Genomic DNA, 17,409 nt, shown 5'->3' on the forward strand with positions numbered 1-17,409 from the left:
CCCACGTGATTACATCAAAAAAACACAGAATGGCAATGAATGCGGTAAACAGTGTAGACTTTTCTTACTACCAACAGTGCACTGCAGGAACACAACTGGCAATTCAGCTGATTGACTAAACTGAGACCGATATTAAGTGCTCTACATACAATTCCATGAACATAAATGTAAACAGAAGTGTTTGGCCTCCATACAAAGGAATATTTCTGAAAGTGCTGGGGTTTGGAAATCTGTCCTGCATATTTCCAAAAGTAACTAGTTTACATTCTGTTTGACAGGATTAATAAAGTGTTTTGGAGGTTAACTCACTTTGGTCACGATCCCAAAGAAAAGTTTATGTTGAGTAGCTTCAACTATCCTCCTCATCATCACTAATAAGGTCTCTTTTTTCTACACACGTCTCTCGTTCACGCAGGAAATCCTCACGAATGGCTTCTAGTTCTGTTAGTTCAAGACGCACTTTCTCCAGGTGATAGGTCCTCCGGTTCCTGATCTGACGTAATGGAAAAGGATTCAGGTCTCCAAAAGCAATACCAGTCAGTTTCCTGTAAGATTAGACAGTATTAGAAGACAATAATTTTATTTGTTGTTTTTTAAAAGTCAGTTTTGAACCTCATCCATATCAATATTTAGCATATGGCTGATATCTCTGGTCTCCTTCACATACCTGACAGGTCTCAGATGTTATCAGTATTGCAAGAAAGTCCTATAAAGCACTCCGTTTTAACATTATTTCAAGTGATAAAGTGTTATCAAATGCTCAACAGTTCGCAAAGCCACCTGCAAACTCTGTATAATGCTATAGCGATTACAGCCTTGACAACACCGGACTGAAGTACAGAAGAGTATCTAACTGGTATTTACTCTCTGCTTCAAAGCGTATCTTAAAATCAGCTGGAGTTACGTGGCATTAGCCTGTGCATTAATGATGCATAAAGAGATCTAAACCTAGTGGGTCATAGCTCACGCTTTTAATACTTGAGCCAGGATGTGTTTTTATTTATCGCAAAACATTCTACAACCTAAGTTGTACCTTCAATGCAGAGGGAGACTTCACATAAGGCTGAAATTCTTAAGTGTTGCTACCATGATATAACTGCTAAACAAGACCAACCTGGCAAAGTAATCTCTATCATACCTAAAAATTTACAATTATGCATTCATCACTTGTGCTTTTGTCTCCGCTAGATAAAACTACTCATGAGAAATCTCAGTAGTTAGTTTCACCTCTAGTTGCCTTATATCTAAATTAAGATCTAGATAAAAACAAAGCACCCATGACAGACTTCTTTCATGCTCCACTACAAGTCTTTCAATTACTCACAAGTTTGAGTTACCCACCTAGCATCAAGTATAGTGCGCGTGAAATATCGCAGGTACTTGAAAATAGACATTGAATCTTGCAGTTTTAAGATTTCCTCTTCTTTGTATTTAAAAAGTGCCAGGGCAAATCGGAATATCACCTGATAAAAATACACACAATGTTTGTTTTTTCATAAGAACACAATGCACTGATTCTCATTATTATCTATTATAAATTCAAAGGAAAAGCATTACTCTTTCTGCAGGCTGCATTTGTGCTATCTAACCACACCTCCCTATCTCCCTTCCCTATCCCCCATTTCCAAAAACTTCCAAAAACATCTGCTGTGGCTCGTAACCAAGACAAGGTGTTCTGCAGGTCTATCCAGAATACAATATCGGGTTTATAGCATACAAATTCTTTGAAGTTTCGAGTTCCTAATTCAGTTGTAGAACAAAGACTGCTGGCCCTGTTGAATGCATTTATTGTTACTTAGTTTTAGCTCTGAAGTTTTGCTTATTAAACAGGTGGTTTAGCAATGCCTTGAATTTCCCCAACGTGCTGGGGGACTGATGCTGAAGAAATTTCTGATACCAGTTTGTCAATCAACTTTGGCACGAGTTAGGAGTAGCATTACTTCCCTTCATTCTGAAAAAGCTTCAGTAGGTTCTGCACTTCGTCAGTCCGTACCTGGCTGCCTTCACAAAATGCCACGATAGCTAGAACTGATTTGAATGAACACACACCCAAAATACCACTCCATGTTAGAATGCTCAGATGAGGCCAACAAGAAATCTAGCAAACACACAATTTTTGCCTACTTATAACTCTCTGTTCTCTCCAATTGCCTACAACATCTGCTTCAGTATTATCATGTTTGAATCCAGGGACTTTTTTCCGGCATTGGTTTTATTTCACTGCAATTCAACAAGTATGAAACATGAAAATTCTTTCACCCCCACCCCTTAATTTATGAGACAGGAGCCCAGACAGTCGTTGTTTTTCAGTTGTACTTCAAATGTCTGCAGAAATAAAGCAAATAGTTGCTGCAGAGGCAAGCTAAACATTAGCACTTGGCTGCAACTAATTTTTACATCTTTATAGTACTTCTAACTTCTGCCTCCTTCACTTAAGTTTTCTTCTTTATAGGAGTAGTTCTCATTTTGATAATTACTTAAAACTGATTGACAGCTGCACACAGGAGTAAGCAGCACTGCCTATGGCTTTATTTTTCAAAGGTTAAAAAAAGATACTGTGTGGTGAAAGGAAAATAAACTTAGCATTTAGAATTCTTCCATGTAACTCAAGCTTTCAACTTGCAGAACACCAACGAAAATGGAAAATGTTTTGACTGGTTATCTATGCACATTTCCTCCCTTTTTTCCCGACCAGTGATTTTAACTGACAGGATTCTTCTGAAACAACCTTCCTCCGCCCTGCACTCATAACACCACAGTATTTTGTTACCAGGTAACAATTGAAAAAACTTAGCTCTTTCAGTTCACCTTTGGTCCCTCATATAAGAAGGAATCCCAGATTTTAAAAAGGATGTCGCTAACCACACTGTCCACAAATACCACGAGAAACCAGTTGAAAGTTATAAGAGTATAGTCAACTTTGTATTGTTCAAAATGAGCATGCAGTCGTGGAAGCTTCTCACTCATTAAATCCTTGAATACTCGCTGATCAACCTAAAGAGATGACAAATACGACATTATTGCTCCTAACTTTCCAACAAATCATTATTGCTCCTAACTTTCCAACAAATATGTCATTCCAAGTAGGGCTGTTACCAGTCTCTAAGTGCACGTTTTCCAAGAGCTAACCAGGAAACCCAGGGCTGTCTAGTTAACACTTCTAAGCTAGATCCACCCAAAATATATGTGGCCACTCCAATGCACACTGCCCTTGCTGACACAACCTTTTGCTTCTCAGTCCACACCCAGTCTCACGGGGCACCTCACACAGAGATGCTGTGTTCCTACCACAGGTCACTAGTGCTGCACTGGTGCAGGAACGCCTGAGCAGAGAACAAGCTGGGGAAAGACTTGGAGGGAGGAGGCAGCACATACCACAGCATCACCTGGAAGCAAAGGAGTGCTACAGCGTATACTGGTCACAGTAGTGCAAAACGCATTCTCGGCCCCACTCTCTGAGAGCCCATAACTACCCCCCCCGCCCCCAATTTTGAGGAAAGACATGATAAATCAGCTCAGTCAATGCTGTGAAGCTAATATTCAGAAGGGTTAAGGAGTGGAGCTCCAAGCAGCCCACTGAACAGTTATTTCAGTGTTATACTCTAGAGTCTTGTCCAAACAAGGGCGCTGGTGCCTGGAACTCACCTCTGTCGACTCAACACATCTCCCAGAAAGGCCTATCAGACAGTTTTAGAGGAAAGTTTTTTGACTGGCTGCAGTCTACAGGACCAGGCTTTATTCTGGCAGAGCACATACCTGAGATCCTAGCAGTGTCTTAGTATAATAATCACGAGGCATGAAAACTTCTACTATTGTTACTAGACACCAAAAAGCATCTTCCTGTTCCAAGTACAGAAGTGCAATTGCTACCAATCTGAAAATAGAGTTTAATTTGGAGACAAAGATTATTATAGTATCACAAAATGTACTACGAACAATTACAATAAAGCCTTTGTTTCTGTCCAGCTGCGAGAAGAGTATTAACAAGAGTGCACTAGACAGCAAAACTGTTAATGAAGTTTAAGACAGGGCAGTGAGACGCCTTCTCAGCCAAGTTTTTATTCAGTTAAATAAGAAAACAGATAAAAGCAAAAGCGAAGTGATTTCCTAGAAGCCATTTTTCTAGGAACTAAGGCAACATAATTAGCAGCTTTCAAGCCTTAAATATACTACTCCAGTAAGGAAAGACATGAGTCTGGGAATTGAAGGGGAGAAGGAACAGATCGTTCTTGCATTTCACACAAAATTGTTGTAAGTTTAGAAAAATCCTTTCTAGCATATTTACTTTATATCCATTAAGATAAAAGTAAGTAGCACTTTTTGTCTTTATCTACCATTGTCTTTTAGGGAAAAGAAAAAGTGTGTGTGTCTTTTAAGGAAAAGAGGAAGTGTGTGTGTGTGGATATTAAACAGCAGCATCATTCCCAGTTTTCCTGTTTCCAATGAGTAGTATGAAAGAAAAAAATAAATAAATCTGAGAGTAACTTCATGTTGCTGATAGTCGTTTGAATATGAAAGGTAACCTCCAATGCATTTATCCCAGTAAACTTGCTTTACTTCTGTATGCAAGAGGAGCTCTAACAATCACCAACTGCTTCTCATGTTACACAGCTTAATAAGGTGATCATGCTTTAAAAGCTTAAGAGAATCAAAGCAAGGAATCAATATTTAATTTGCTTTTAACTTATGCAAGTATATCCAAATGCAGAATTTTTTTAGAGTGAAGACAGAAGTAAAACCAAAAGCAAAAGTAAAATCAAGAGCGTCCCAGGAGAAAATACTGCACAGAAAGTTCAAATTTAGCGAAAGCAGTTGTAACATCTTCTAGTCACCAGAGACGTGCTGCTCCAAGACTGCAACAGCAGCGTTCTTCAGACATGTCTTGTGACATGCCAGTGACAATACTAAAAATGTATGATTTACCTACAGAACATAACCACGAGTGATGAATACTCAGAAGAATAACACTTCTTATTACTACATTATTCACCACCTCTATTCTACTCCTACTTCAGTGCAGTTTCAAATAATAAAGCCGCTCGAGTTCAAAAGTCTGTTACCCTATTCTAGACCATAAATTAGTACACAAATTGACATCTATAGTATATTACATCATATCTTGGGGATGAGGGGGATGTTAGTCTAACATACCTGCTTCAAACAACACCTTCCTTTACTACGGATCTCAAACTACCAAAACTATTCTGGAAAGCTGATTTTACAAGTTTCATGATCCAAGTCTTCTGGAGGCTTGTTATTGTTTTTAAGAAACTGTAACAGTTTATTTAAACATTATAAATTATGAACGTACAACCCCGAAGGCAAATGGCTGTCCACAAACATGTTGCTATACATGTGACTTGAAAGGCTCATTAAATGTTTCACCGTATAGTTCTAACTCAAGATTTGCAAAATCTTACCTGTTGAGCCCTTGGCAATATCCTATATCAGGATTTCTCCACGAAAATGCCAGCAGCACATTTCGCAGCTTCTGGATCCCTTCAGATGTTGGGGAAGAATAATGTTTGTTATTAGGCAAAGTTCTCAAGAGATCCAACTCAATTTGTTTAGATGCAGGATTTTGTTTTTCCAGAGCATTTTGAAGCAAAGTTTGGAAATACCCAGGAACAGTGCTATCCTTGAACTTTTTAACATGGAGATTGACACACCATTTCCATATCTTGGAACGATGCTCATGTGGAATTCCAGATCGAATAAGATTCTTCAGTTCTACACAGCGCATCATCTCTCTATTCATTGTGCTTGCAAGATAGTTTTCCCATTTTACCCCTGTGGAGATCTCTCTATTTTCACTGAGAGAAAGCGATCTCAGGTCCAAAGCTCTTGATTTTGCTACTAGCTTCTCCTCATCATCATCCTCTGGGACCGTCTGAAAACCGTATATATCATATTCACTGAAGTGGAGGGGGGAAAAAAGAAAAAAAGGCTTTTAAAAATGTGTTCAGTATTCCTGAAACTCTCAAGTTCCCATCCTAAAGTTACTTGAAATATCCCTCAAGCCACTCGCCATAGTTTAAGTTTGAACAATTATTATTTAAACATTTTTCTAAAGTATACCCTTTATTTAATAATTATTTTCATCATCTCATATGCAAAAGGCTTTGTGCCCATATTCCAGTGCGTATTACTACACAGATTAAGCTGTTTAAGAACATGGTCAAGTTGAAATGAACGCATGTCTTCAGTAGCTCACCTTCAGCAGCTAAACAACAATATTTGAGTCTAAGTTTTATACTGTATCTCAAGTAAAATAATAAAACTAATGGCACAGCCAAAAGGATTTCATTATGACATTGTAATTCATAAAGGGAAATACATTAAAAACCCCAAATCCTGCAAATACATCCCCCCTGTCTGTTTTCCAGTGTTCGAACCAGGCCCACTGACCAAGACACACAAACATTTCTTTTCATAGGACCAAATTACCTGACCAGGTGTGGTTTGAAAAACGCTTGTTCTGGTTGTTCAGTAGTTTCTGCTTTCAAGGCATCTTCCAGTAACTGTGTGATGACCTCACGAGCAGGACTCTGCTCCTCAGAACAAACAGGAGTTCTCATTTCTTGAAGCAAGATTAAGTATTTACTTTCTATCTGACAGAGTTTGGCTTCCAAGCTCGTATACTGCAGAAAACAATATATAATAAGTCTTCAGAAACTTACTTTGTACTACACTCCTTTTAACATCTGGCTCAATATTATTCTATTAGTTTATGTTGTTTAGAAACCTGTAAGTCAAGAACAGTCAGCTTTACTTTCCCATTTTTGTAGCTCCAGAAAACATGAAGCAACCCTAATGCGTGGAAAATAAAAATTATATATGCATTTTATTACGGTACTGTAAAATTCTGGGATATAAAGTACTTGGTAAAGAAACCTCAGACACTTGTGGCTTTTTTACAGAAAGTCTTTTAAGGCAGAATAGTAGACCAGAGACTTTCTATAACATGTACTTTTACATGCGGAAGATCTGAGCAAGCTGTAATTATCGCTACATTGTACGAAGGACAACTCAACCATTTTGTGCTTTTAAAGTAGCAGCTTTAGTCTACGCATGTTTGAACAAAAAATTTACATGCAATTTTAAAGATACAAGTTAGATAATAGCATGTAGGAATTGCAACACACCTCCGTGCCAAAAATACAGCATTTAGACCTTGCCACTGTGTGCGTTGTTTCCAAAAAACCAAAAGCAAACCCTACTAAACCACAGCTACAGGTATCTTGCCTTAGCTACGGATATGTGCATATTTTCTTAACCCCAGGCAACGGCAATCTTCATTATTTGCCTCTCTACACACAAATTCATCTATACAGAAACACGCTTCCAAAGTTACATTCACCATACCGTAGTCATCCTTCATGCTCAGAAGGAAAAAGCTCTACTCTGTGACATACCAAATCCTTACACATCCTGCCTCTTGCATGCATCAAGAAAATTATTACAGGCTTAATTCTGTGTAATCAATGTTTTCAGAAATATACATGTTTGTGTTCATAAGTTATGAAAAACTTCCACTGGTTAACATGATTTTAAGGTCAAAGACTTCTTTCACTAATCCATTCAGAAAGACTAGTTTGTAAGGATGGGTTTGGGGGGGACTTGTTTTTAAGCTATCCCATTTAATACATTTAAGTCACTCCATTTCCGTACCACAGTTACATTCCCTGAGTAGCTTTACAACTGAATTTTTGAAAACTGCTTTAGACATTGCCGAAAGGAGAACATGCTGTGTTAGTCTGACCTTTGCCTGCCATTCTCTCTCTCTTGCTTCTGCATTTCTTCGTAGAGCAGAAAGTTCCAAAATCTCCTTATTTAAAAATTTATTCTGGGTCTTATAACCCTGAAGATTGTCCTGTTGATAAAAACAACAAACTGGATTTTTAATATCTTACAAACAGCAAATGCCTACCAGAGAAAGTATACCTTAGGATACAGAACAAGCAGTTACTAGTACGACTTATCATTAAAAATACCAGGATCACATCAAATATTATTTTTAGCCTTCACATAAGTCAAGCACGCTTGCCAAATATGAGCACAGAGGTGTACAGGGTGGTGCCGTGCCCCGCTTGCATCCCTTCTAGTGCTGCGCCGCCAGCAGAAGGCAGCGGGCCCTGCTGGCTGGCACGAGGCAGGCCCAGCCCGGGGAGGCTGCACCAGCAGGGAGGAAAACAGGAGCGTGCGCGCTGAACAACCAGAGAGGCCGTGGTGCTGCGCATCAGCCGGAGGCATGTACCACGCAATACGAGAAGCGGGAGCAAAGGCCCCTTGTGTTTTGGTTACCCTCCCCAGTCCTCGTTTGAAGTACCAGTTTGATGTCTGCCTCCATACAAAAATACAAATCCTTAGCAATAAGCTTCCTTGCCTAATCCACTTCGCTCCAGCCTACAAATACACCTCTGAAACCTGAGGTTGTACAATGAGGGAATGGTGGTACCCTCCCAACAATTACAATGCTCCCACAATCCACAGAGTCTACAAGCTTTGGTCTGCTTTCTGCCAAGATCATTGATTTCTATTTTCAATTTTATTTTCTACAACTTTCCAGGCTCACACATAGGAAAGAAAATGATGATTGTTTACACATATTTTAAATGACTGACTGGTATGCCAAATCCCTTGGAATGTTAATCAATTTGGAATACAACATTTATCCAAAGGCAAGAAAGCGTGTTTAGAGCAAGGTGGGTAACTTCAGTAATGCCATTAAGAACTTCTGATGCATTCACTGAGGTAGCTTAGAGGAAAAAAAAAATGCATTGATAACATCTGGAGCAGCATTAGTAAAACAGGTTCTTACACTCCTCCTCCTTTTTTCTCCTTGGAGCTCCCCTTTGCCGTCCCACATGCTCTTTGTTTCCTCGTTTTTGATATTTAAATTTTGTTTTTTAAAAAGCAAGCTTTATGACTGATTTTCTCCACGCTATTTTACCCTTACTTTTCCCTGTTCCTTTGATTACTTCTCACATCACTCCTCCTCCACACCAATGATTAAGTTACTGAAAATATGGGACATCGTACTTTAGATGTACAGATCAGCTTGAAGTATGAGAGTCCTGTTTGAGACTGCCACACAGCAGTTCGAAGTGTAGATTCCAAGCAGAGAAAGTCTCAGTTGATGAATATCTTTGAGAACTGCTGTAATGACCCCCCTCAAACAGTATAGCAGACTAGAAAGTAGTTTTTATAGGGAGCAGAGATTCCCCTATCCACCCAGACAGAGACAAAGACAGAGATCTTGCTCTTACTTTTAGCCTGTCCAGTTCCTGTAGTTCCTTATTAGTACAGATGGCCATGGAAGAATTTGCTGCTCCACTTTGAGAGGATGTATTGTCCTCACATTCGCTGAGTTGACGAGAGAGTTTCATGATCACTTCATCTTTAGCTTGAATAGTTTCCATCAACATACCCAGCCGCTCATTGAGTTCTCCAACTTTACATTTCAGATTCTTTACTTCCTGCTGGAGGCTATCTTTTTCCAGATTTAACTTTTCAAGCTGGTTGTTGAGACCCAAAATCTGGTCATCTTTTTGGTGCAACAGCTCTAATTTGTCTTTGGGAACCCCCTCACAAAGACGGCTTGCAAAATATTTATCATATTGGGAAGATCGGACTGTTTGCTGCAGAAGTCGCACAAGTTCCTGAGAATTTTAAAAAAGAAAGATTGTAATGAAGTTTTAAGTTTATGTTTTATAACTTAGAAATCTAATGTCAAGCAAAAGAAAGCTCTGGAATGGGTTTTGCATCTGAATCATCACCTTATAACAGGCTTCATGGTAGTGTTTTAAAGAAAAAAGGAAACACTCACATGACATGATTTCTGTCAGGCTAAACCCTGGCCTATACAGATCACTTAAATAACTTTCACTAAGGATCCTGCCTAGAAAGGCTACAACAGGTTTTGGAAGAATAGTTGGCAGCTGTGGCCCAACAGTTACTTGAAAGCTAAAAAAGGCTTACTTGTAAGAAATCCTGTTGCAGTAAGATAAATAGGAAGAGGGCTGAAGCCAAAAAAATTAAGATGTGAACATTACAGAACGGAAAAGGGAAAGATAACTAATTGCTCTCTTCCTTAAAAGATGCAGAGAAAATAAAGAGTAATGCAGAGAAAAAGAAGTAATACATATTGCTTTGCTGAAAAGGAAGTCTTTGGAGGGCTGCTTAGAAAAATCTTGCCACAGAATCAGCCCAGTAATTAACTGACTTGCCACAAGGGAGAAAAGGAGTTTCTGGGGTCTTTGCAAAAAAGATAGCATCGAACGTTCTGAACTAGAACTTATTTTTGAAAACACATCCAACAACAATTCTACCATTTACATCTTCCGTTCCCTCATACTAAAAAAGGACAAGTATCTTTGCTCACGGGATCGCATAGATTCTGGACAATTGCAACAGCCATTCACTTGCACGAAAGATGTATGCGTTTTGCTTGGGGAATCATGGGTATACACGCGTAAGAGAAGCTGGGTTTTAAGGCAGTTACACTGATAGTAAAACCCTACTTGATTCTTTGCTGGAATGAGATCTTACTATGACATTCAAGAAGTGAAGGCTGTTACACGCAAATAAGTCAAAGTGAGATTTAAAAGAAAAGAAATACTGTAAAAAGAAGAGTTTGCCTTAGCTACTACCAAAAGCTCTCTGCAAGCTAGGCTTAAAAAAACCCCACCAAAACACGCCACCACACATAAAACAACAAAAAGAACCAACCAAAAAATCCAAACAGTAACAAACAAAACCAAAACCACAAACGACACACAAGAATATATTCCAGACCAACAATAAACACTAAGAAAGCAAGAACAGCAGAGTGCTCACTTACAAGTCTCGCTACTCTGGATTATTACCTTTGCTGTTTCCCATGTTTGGTTAATGGTTTAACACCATGGTACTGTGGGAAGGTAAATTCAACCCTAGAAGCATTTACAATACTTACCAATGAAACTGGGATTTTTTTTTATTATTATTTTTTAAACGGTTCTGTGACACTAATTCAGAATACAAAGACAGAAATACGAATTGGTTTTATGGAATTCCCAAGAACTTGAATGTTCAATAATGTATCTGGAAGTTTACAAACACTTGGAAAATCATAAAGATATACCTAGAATGAGCCACTGATTTTGAGAAATTCTTTCAGGTAAGATTTATGGTGAGGCCTATCATTTACAAAACCATTTGTGAAGATGCAGTTAATAAAAGAGTGCAAGAGCACACATGAGAGACAAGTCAGTCCCCATTTCCCCACCCTCTCCTCCAGAATGAAAAGAAACAGAAACCAAATTAAAAAAAAGGACTCTAAAGGAGAAGTTCCTCAGGAATTACATGTATGATGTAATTACATTAATGGTGAAAGAAGCTGTGATTATTTGCCAGGATCCTGGCAGACACTGAGGAAGCTAGCTTCAGATAATGAGATAGATATACCGGCCAAGTTAATGAACACTGTACAAACGAAAGTTTTGTCGAGGGATCTAATCTTCAACAGATGTAAAATTTAGTCCTTCTTATTTCAAGACTTTTTGTAAACAAAGGTTCACTTAGCACCATTATTTTATAACAACCAACCATCTCTTAATGCAGTTAGATGGCCACAAAGGGTAAACTCACAATCACCTGCCAGATCCGTTTGCTTTTGTGCACTTTGCCTGAAGGCTTAATTACCTTTTGGCTCAAAAGATCTTTCTTTAGCTTTTCCAACTCTTCTTGCTGGCTTTGATACTTCAGCTGCAGTTCAGAGACTAGTTTGTTGCCATTACCAGAATACCACTCGGTTGGAGAAGAGTCACTGCTGTTGCGGTTTTTGCTTGATCCAATCATGTCTTTTAAGGGGCGCCTTGTTTTGTGTGGAATGCGGCCAAAATCGAATGGAAAGGCTGAACTAGTCAGTCCTGCATAAAACAATTTCTTCTAGTTCAGTTCACTTAATAAAAAGACGTTTCAAAGCATTCAGATTTTCTTTTAAAAATATGGTCATTAAAATTAGACTCTAAGCAGCATTTAAACAACCCAATACGATAGTGATAAACAGGCCTCATTTTCCAAGTCACTCACTTTGGTGGGAAAAGCATAGAGCTCAGTCTTCTCCCCTCCCAGGTAAAAGATTTAGCCCATAAATTAGTACTTGTGAAATAAGACATGAAGAGAACTTTACAATCATTACAGAGAATAAAAGGTATCCTAACTATGACAAAGTAAACTTTGCTTCAAATAATCAACAGCTCAGAAGTGATCAGAGCAAAAATGCCACTGATATCACAGCATACTGTTCTTTTAAGAGGCATTCAGTCTAAAGTTTCACCTCTATTTATATAACCACAGGAGTATTCTTAGAGAGAAGGATGTTTTATAACAGATTAGATCACTTGGATGTCAGCTGAAGTGCTCTTAAGGAGCTGTAAACATGTCTTCACAAGTTATTCCAGATGCTGGTCAAATGTGAGAACCAGTTACAATGCATAGATGAGCTATCACTGCATATGCATCCCTACTTTCCCCCTGCCATTTCAGAAGCAAGCCAATATAGCATGTATATACATACTATAGAGTCTAAAGGCAATTCTGCTTCAATGAGCGACACAACTGAGTACTCAAAAGCCTCAACATTTCCCTTCCTCCTGTAACTTTGCAACTCAAGTGACAAAACTAGTGATGGTACCATGCTCAGGGGACCTGAAACAGTGGATAACAAGGGTCCACGCTTGTTCTATTGCATCTGAATGGCAGGGGACTCCAAACACATCATAAGGAAGTAATTTTTTCAACAAAAAGAATTTACAGAGCTCTGGATGTGGTTTGTGAAGAAAAGATAAGCCTCCACTTAAGATATACGTAACACCGTACACTAGACGAGAGAAGGTAAGGCATACGCTCCCCTTCCTTCCTCCCACTTCTACCTTTACTTCCTTCAGCCAGGTGTTTCCTCTTTTCCTCCAGGGCCATGGAGTCCTCCAGGTCTTTTGGGGTTGGATCCAGCAATTCCCACTCTTCGGTGGTATAAAATATGCTCTTGCGGTTTTCGTTATTTCCTTTTCTTAAAGAGGACATTGAATTTCTGTGAAAAAGACAGCAGGAAGAGTGACAAAGATTTCTCCACTTTGCATTCTTTTTATAAAGGGGTTTTCAAGACAACCACTGCAGTTGAAACAGTGCAACCTAAAAATAAGCTAAAAACACAGACAAAACCAATACCTAATAAAAGCTCAAAGAAAATAAAGCATATCTTACTAAATAGCACCTGCTATCAATAGTGCTATGTTTCAAGAACAGAATTAATTATTTTTAACAGAATATTAGTATCTACAAGACCACTGCTGGTCTTTTGTGTCATCCTCTGTTTTATCCTTGTTTTGGCAGTGGGGGGGGAAAAAAAAAAAAATGAAATTAAGATTTAGAAGCAGCATCTCTTTATTGATCAGTTATTGTAGGTAAGAATTTTAGGATAACTGCCAAGCGTTAAACAGAACAGCATGCAGTCAAAACACATGTATGTTATAGTTTTGTATTCGGGATTAATGTCAAAATTGTGATCATCCAAGAGACCTGCTATAGCAGAATCGCTGATGCCAGACTCCTTAGCCGTTTTCCTGTCCTAAGGTGGAACGCTGCCAATTATCTGCAAGAACATTTCAGAGGCAACCTCTAAATTCCAGCCAGATAACTCTACAGAAGAACAATACGTTTCACGAGCAGGATGAGATTACCCTACCCAGCTTCCCCCACAACCATCATGCAATCAGAAATAATAAGTACGCACTTGTGTCCATGAGTATTAATGTAGTTCAGTATTGTAAAGTCTTTGGTCAACTAGAGAAGAATATTCTACATCAATCCATATAAATCAGTTTAACATTTTAGGTATAAAGTTGTAAATATATTTATTATCTCAGCATTTTCTACAGTCTGTGTAAGATGGAGGCCCACAAAGATGCTTTCACTCAGCCACATTCTCTCTTCTTACTCTTGAAACTTTAAGCAGAAAGTAATCCGTATTACACCTTCAAGATCATTTGATGATTGAACCCAGTCTTCCAGCTTCACAAGAGATTTAACATCTGATCAAAGTAAACTCTAGGCTAATTATCATGCAGTGCAAAATTCATATAGCCTGCTGAACTGATAAATAACCAAGTACAATTTTAAAATAATCCTAAAAGTTATTAACAGAACTATTTCAACAATCACTCTGCAAACTTGACACAGACTGAATTATACTAGATATTTAATCTTCTTCCAGAAAGAATCACAATTTCTGTTAGGGGCAAGCAGCCTCATTTCATTGTTCAGTCCTTCCGTTCAAATGAACTGGATCAAACTGGGTGATGATTGACGTATTTTCTAAGGCACCCAAAATTACTAAGCGTCACCTGGCATCTCTACAGCTATTCTCTGAATAGTGGCTTGTCTCTTACCTCAACTCCACAACCACCTGTTCTGCTCTTGGTCAACTTCATCATTTAAATCCTGTCTGAACACCACCTTTTAAAGCTTGAAAAATCACACAGAACAAGCAGTCAAATGACTTCTAGAAAAGTTTCTTCAAAAACTGCTGTTAGGCCTGTGAACAATCATAGCTGATGCTGAATTTTGTAAAGCTTTTGCATAGGATCGTTAAGGACACTGAAGTAGCACTGCCTCATTGCTTTCATTATTAAAAGTAGGTAGTTGAATTTCAGAAACACTATTTATTTTCCTAAGCACAGTACGACAAGTACAAATCAAACACACCACACCAAGACCTGATCATATGATCTAATGATTCTCTATTTTTAAATGTTTTTGTAAAAATTTTTAAATGTTTTAAATGTTATTTTTATGATTATTTAACTTGAAGTTACTGTAAGTCTGTATGTTTCCAACTCCATGTTCAACACAAATAAGAGATACAAGCAGCTGATGGCATAGAGATGAAAAGAATTCAGGCTTACATGTCTATATATGTCAATTAGTACTTGAAAATAAATTTTAAAAAATGGAAAAGCATGTTTCAACTTTAGTTACTGTAAATATACACATAGCTTAACTCCAAGACACGTTCTTCATTTTTTTCCAATTATTATTTCACCACTGCTACTTAGGATGCAAATACAGTTATTATTGCAATAGGCTTTCTGTCAAACACATCATACATGTGTTCAGGAGGAAGGATAAGTCTTTGATTAAGACAAGATTAGGTTCTTAACAAATGCATGCTCCCAGCAATGTAGAGAAAACCCTGTAGTTTTAGAAACACCTTGATCCATCCTCTAATATTGTGGTTAAAACTAACCACAGGTCAATAAGATACTAAGATATCGGATAGTACACACATATTTCTAAAGGTGATCAGATCCCACCCCTGCCCCAAGCTGCATAGAATTGCACAGAAGGGAGGAAAACAATCAAACACAACAGCACTGCTGTTTGCATACATTCACTGTAACAGAGTTTCTAACATTTTAGTGGGGCTTTTTTTTGCCACCAGCTTTTACAGTCACACTACGATGTCATTTTCATTTTCCAAGATAAATAATTAGCTTTCACCATCATGAAAAATATTAATAATCTTGTCCTGATTCCACGCAGAGGTCCAATACAACTAACCATACCTTCTTGTGATATACACCCAAAGAATGCTGTTCAGTCCAGTAAAAGATGATCACTTGTCAATCAGGAAGTGACAAATGAGATGGCACGTTAAAATACAAAACTTACATGACCACTTAATGCTTTTTCACAGGAGTTCCATTCAAAATGGTCTGAGCATAAGTCAAGGCTGTGTAATGAGAAAAGCTGTCATCTGAAGGACCCTTGCACCATTCCGGAATAGTTTTGCTTATTAATTGGGCATCATTCATTGCAGGATTGAATGAACAAAACATATAGGGAAGGGAAGCATGTAATAACGATCGTCTTTAATACTTACGCAAAGTAAATCCAAATTAAGATTATACATGCTGTACTCCTCTCTGGAGCAGCTAAGGAAAGCCATGAGAAGGAGAACCCACTTGTCTGTCGCCAAACCTATGCTGAAAGAAATTCACCTTTCTTGTGAAAACTGACAGAGACTCAAGTCTCTGAGTGAATTTATCTTACTAGATACATGAACTTAAGTGCTCATAACCTGCTACCTCAAAACAGGCAGAGATAATGCTAGTCCATAGCACTGCAAGGCCTATGCTAATGTAAATAAATTTGTCAGCGGTTCTAGCGTATTACCACACAGCTAAATACACAACCTTGTCAGAAGCCATCATTGGGACAATAAACTGACACTGTCAGAAGTAGTGCACAACTGTCCACATCACACACACTTCAGATTTTAGCTGCTGCCTCAGTAAGCCCTCTGCAAAATGACTTCTGAAAAGCTCAGAAGAGGATGTTTGAGTGTAACAAGCAATTCTGTCAAAGACACCGTTTCCCACTGGTATCAGCCTGCAGTGGGGAATGCCTGCTTTAAAACTCAGAGCACATGGGGGCACTAGAGCATTCTGTGTAAAAAAATCCCACAGAATTAAAAAAAAAAAAAAATATCTGTCAGTAGATACAATAAGCGTTATTTTACCAGGAACATCTTCAGACATATGAACCACTGCAGCTGAATATCTCCAAAGAGTGGAATGGGGGAGGGTGGCATTCAGCTGGAAAGAGCTTCACACTGGAATTTTCTTAGAGATCTGCAAGGACTCCAAGACATTAGGATCACAGCTATACAGAGAAAGGCCAACTCTTGAATACCGTGCTACAATATCTGCTGGGCCACTGGCACCAGAAACATTTCCCTCCAACCAAAAGGGCTTCCCAACCCACAACTCCACTGCTGCCCTTCTGCTCAGTCATGAAGCAACATTAATGCACACCAACCAGGCAACACTTAGCAGCTTACCCTGACACTGCCCTTCTAGCTAGACTGCCCCAAAGCGTATAATCTGCAATTCAGAGAAGAGGGAAAAAAAAGAAAAAAAAATTTTAAAAGCCAGAGACACTCATTTCAAGTATACAGGAATTCACATAACAGAAATTGTTTCATGTTATTTTCCTTCTATCATGACCAAATTTAACTTCTACCAGAGCAAAGTGGCTATGCAAACCCAAGAAACCATACAAGACTACCAGTTGAAACAGGACATGTAGTAACAGGATTTACGTATTTCTTAATCCAGCCATAAGCCTCCTTTTCTGGAGCTTAAATGATTGTCTACACAGTAGTCTTAAAAAAAGTAAAAAGAATGAAAACAAACCTCAATGCCACTTTGTAACCTCTCAGATGTCTGCACTTAACAGGAAACCGTTAAAAGGAATATGTTTAACTCAGCACTGCTGATGAAACCGAACAACAACATTTTACTTGCAGCTCAAGAGGGATGTGGTATAGTTAACCAAAGCCAATTCACAGCTCTGCTTTGTGAA

The 17,409-nt window shown here is 38.5% G+C and overlaps 1 protein-coding gene across 1 annotated transcript in view; it reads right to left on the reverse strand.

Annotated features, from left to right (window-relative positions):
* Positions 1 to 349: 349 nt before the first annotated feature.
* The window catches only part of TBC1D2B (TBC1 domain family member 2B), a gene marked incomplete at its 3' end in the record, with an annotated part of 30,757 nt that continues 13,697 nt past the window's right edge, over positions 350 to 17,409 (reverse strand). Inside the window, exons 4-13 of the mRNA XM_082005108.1 lie at positions 12,918 to 13,075; positions 11,686 to 11,912; positions 9,270 to 9,662; positions 7,763 to 7,873; positions 6,448 to 6,641; positions 5,421 to 5,915; positions 3,757 to 3,874; positions 2,809 to 2,994; positions 1,342 to 1,463; positions 350 to 545 (exon numbers count right to left, since the gene is read on the reverse strand). Coding sequence (XP_081861234.1) covers positions 350 to 545; positions 1,342 to 1,463; positions 2,809 to 2,994; positions 3,757 to 3,874; positions 5,421 to 5,915; positions 6,448 to 6,641; positions 7,763 to 7,873; positions 9,270 to 9,662; positions 11,686 to 11,912; positions 12,918 to 13,075 — 2,200 coding nt within the window. The remainder of the gene's footprint in view (positions 546 to 1,341; positions 1,464 to 2,808; positions 2,995 to 3,756; positions 3,875 to 5,420; positions 5,916 to 6,447; positions 6,642 to 7,762; positions 7,874 to 9,269; positions 9,663 to 11,685; positions 11,913 to 12,917; positions 13,076 to 17,409) is intronic.

This window comes from Phaethon aethereus, assembly GCF_964289735.1.
Source record: "Phaethon aethereus genome assembly, chromosome: 12".
In the NCBI taxonomy this organism is placed as follows: Eukaryota; Metazoa; Chordata; class Aves; order Phaethontiformes; family Phaethontidae; genus Phaethon; species Phaethon aethereus.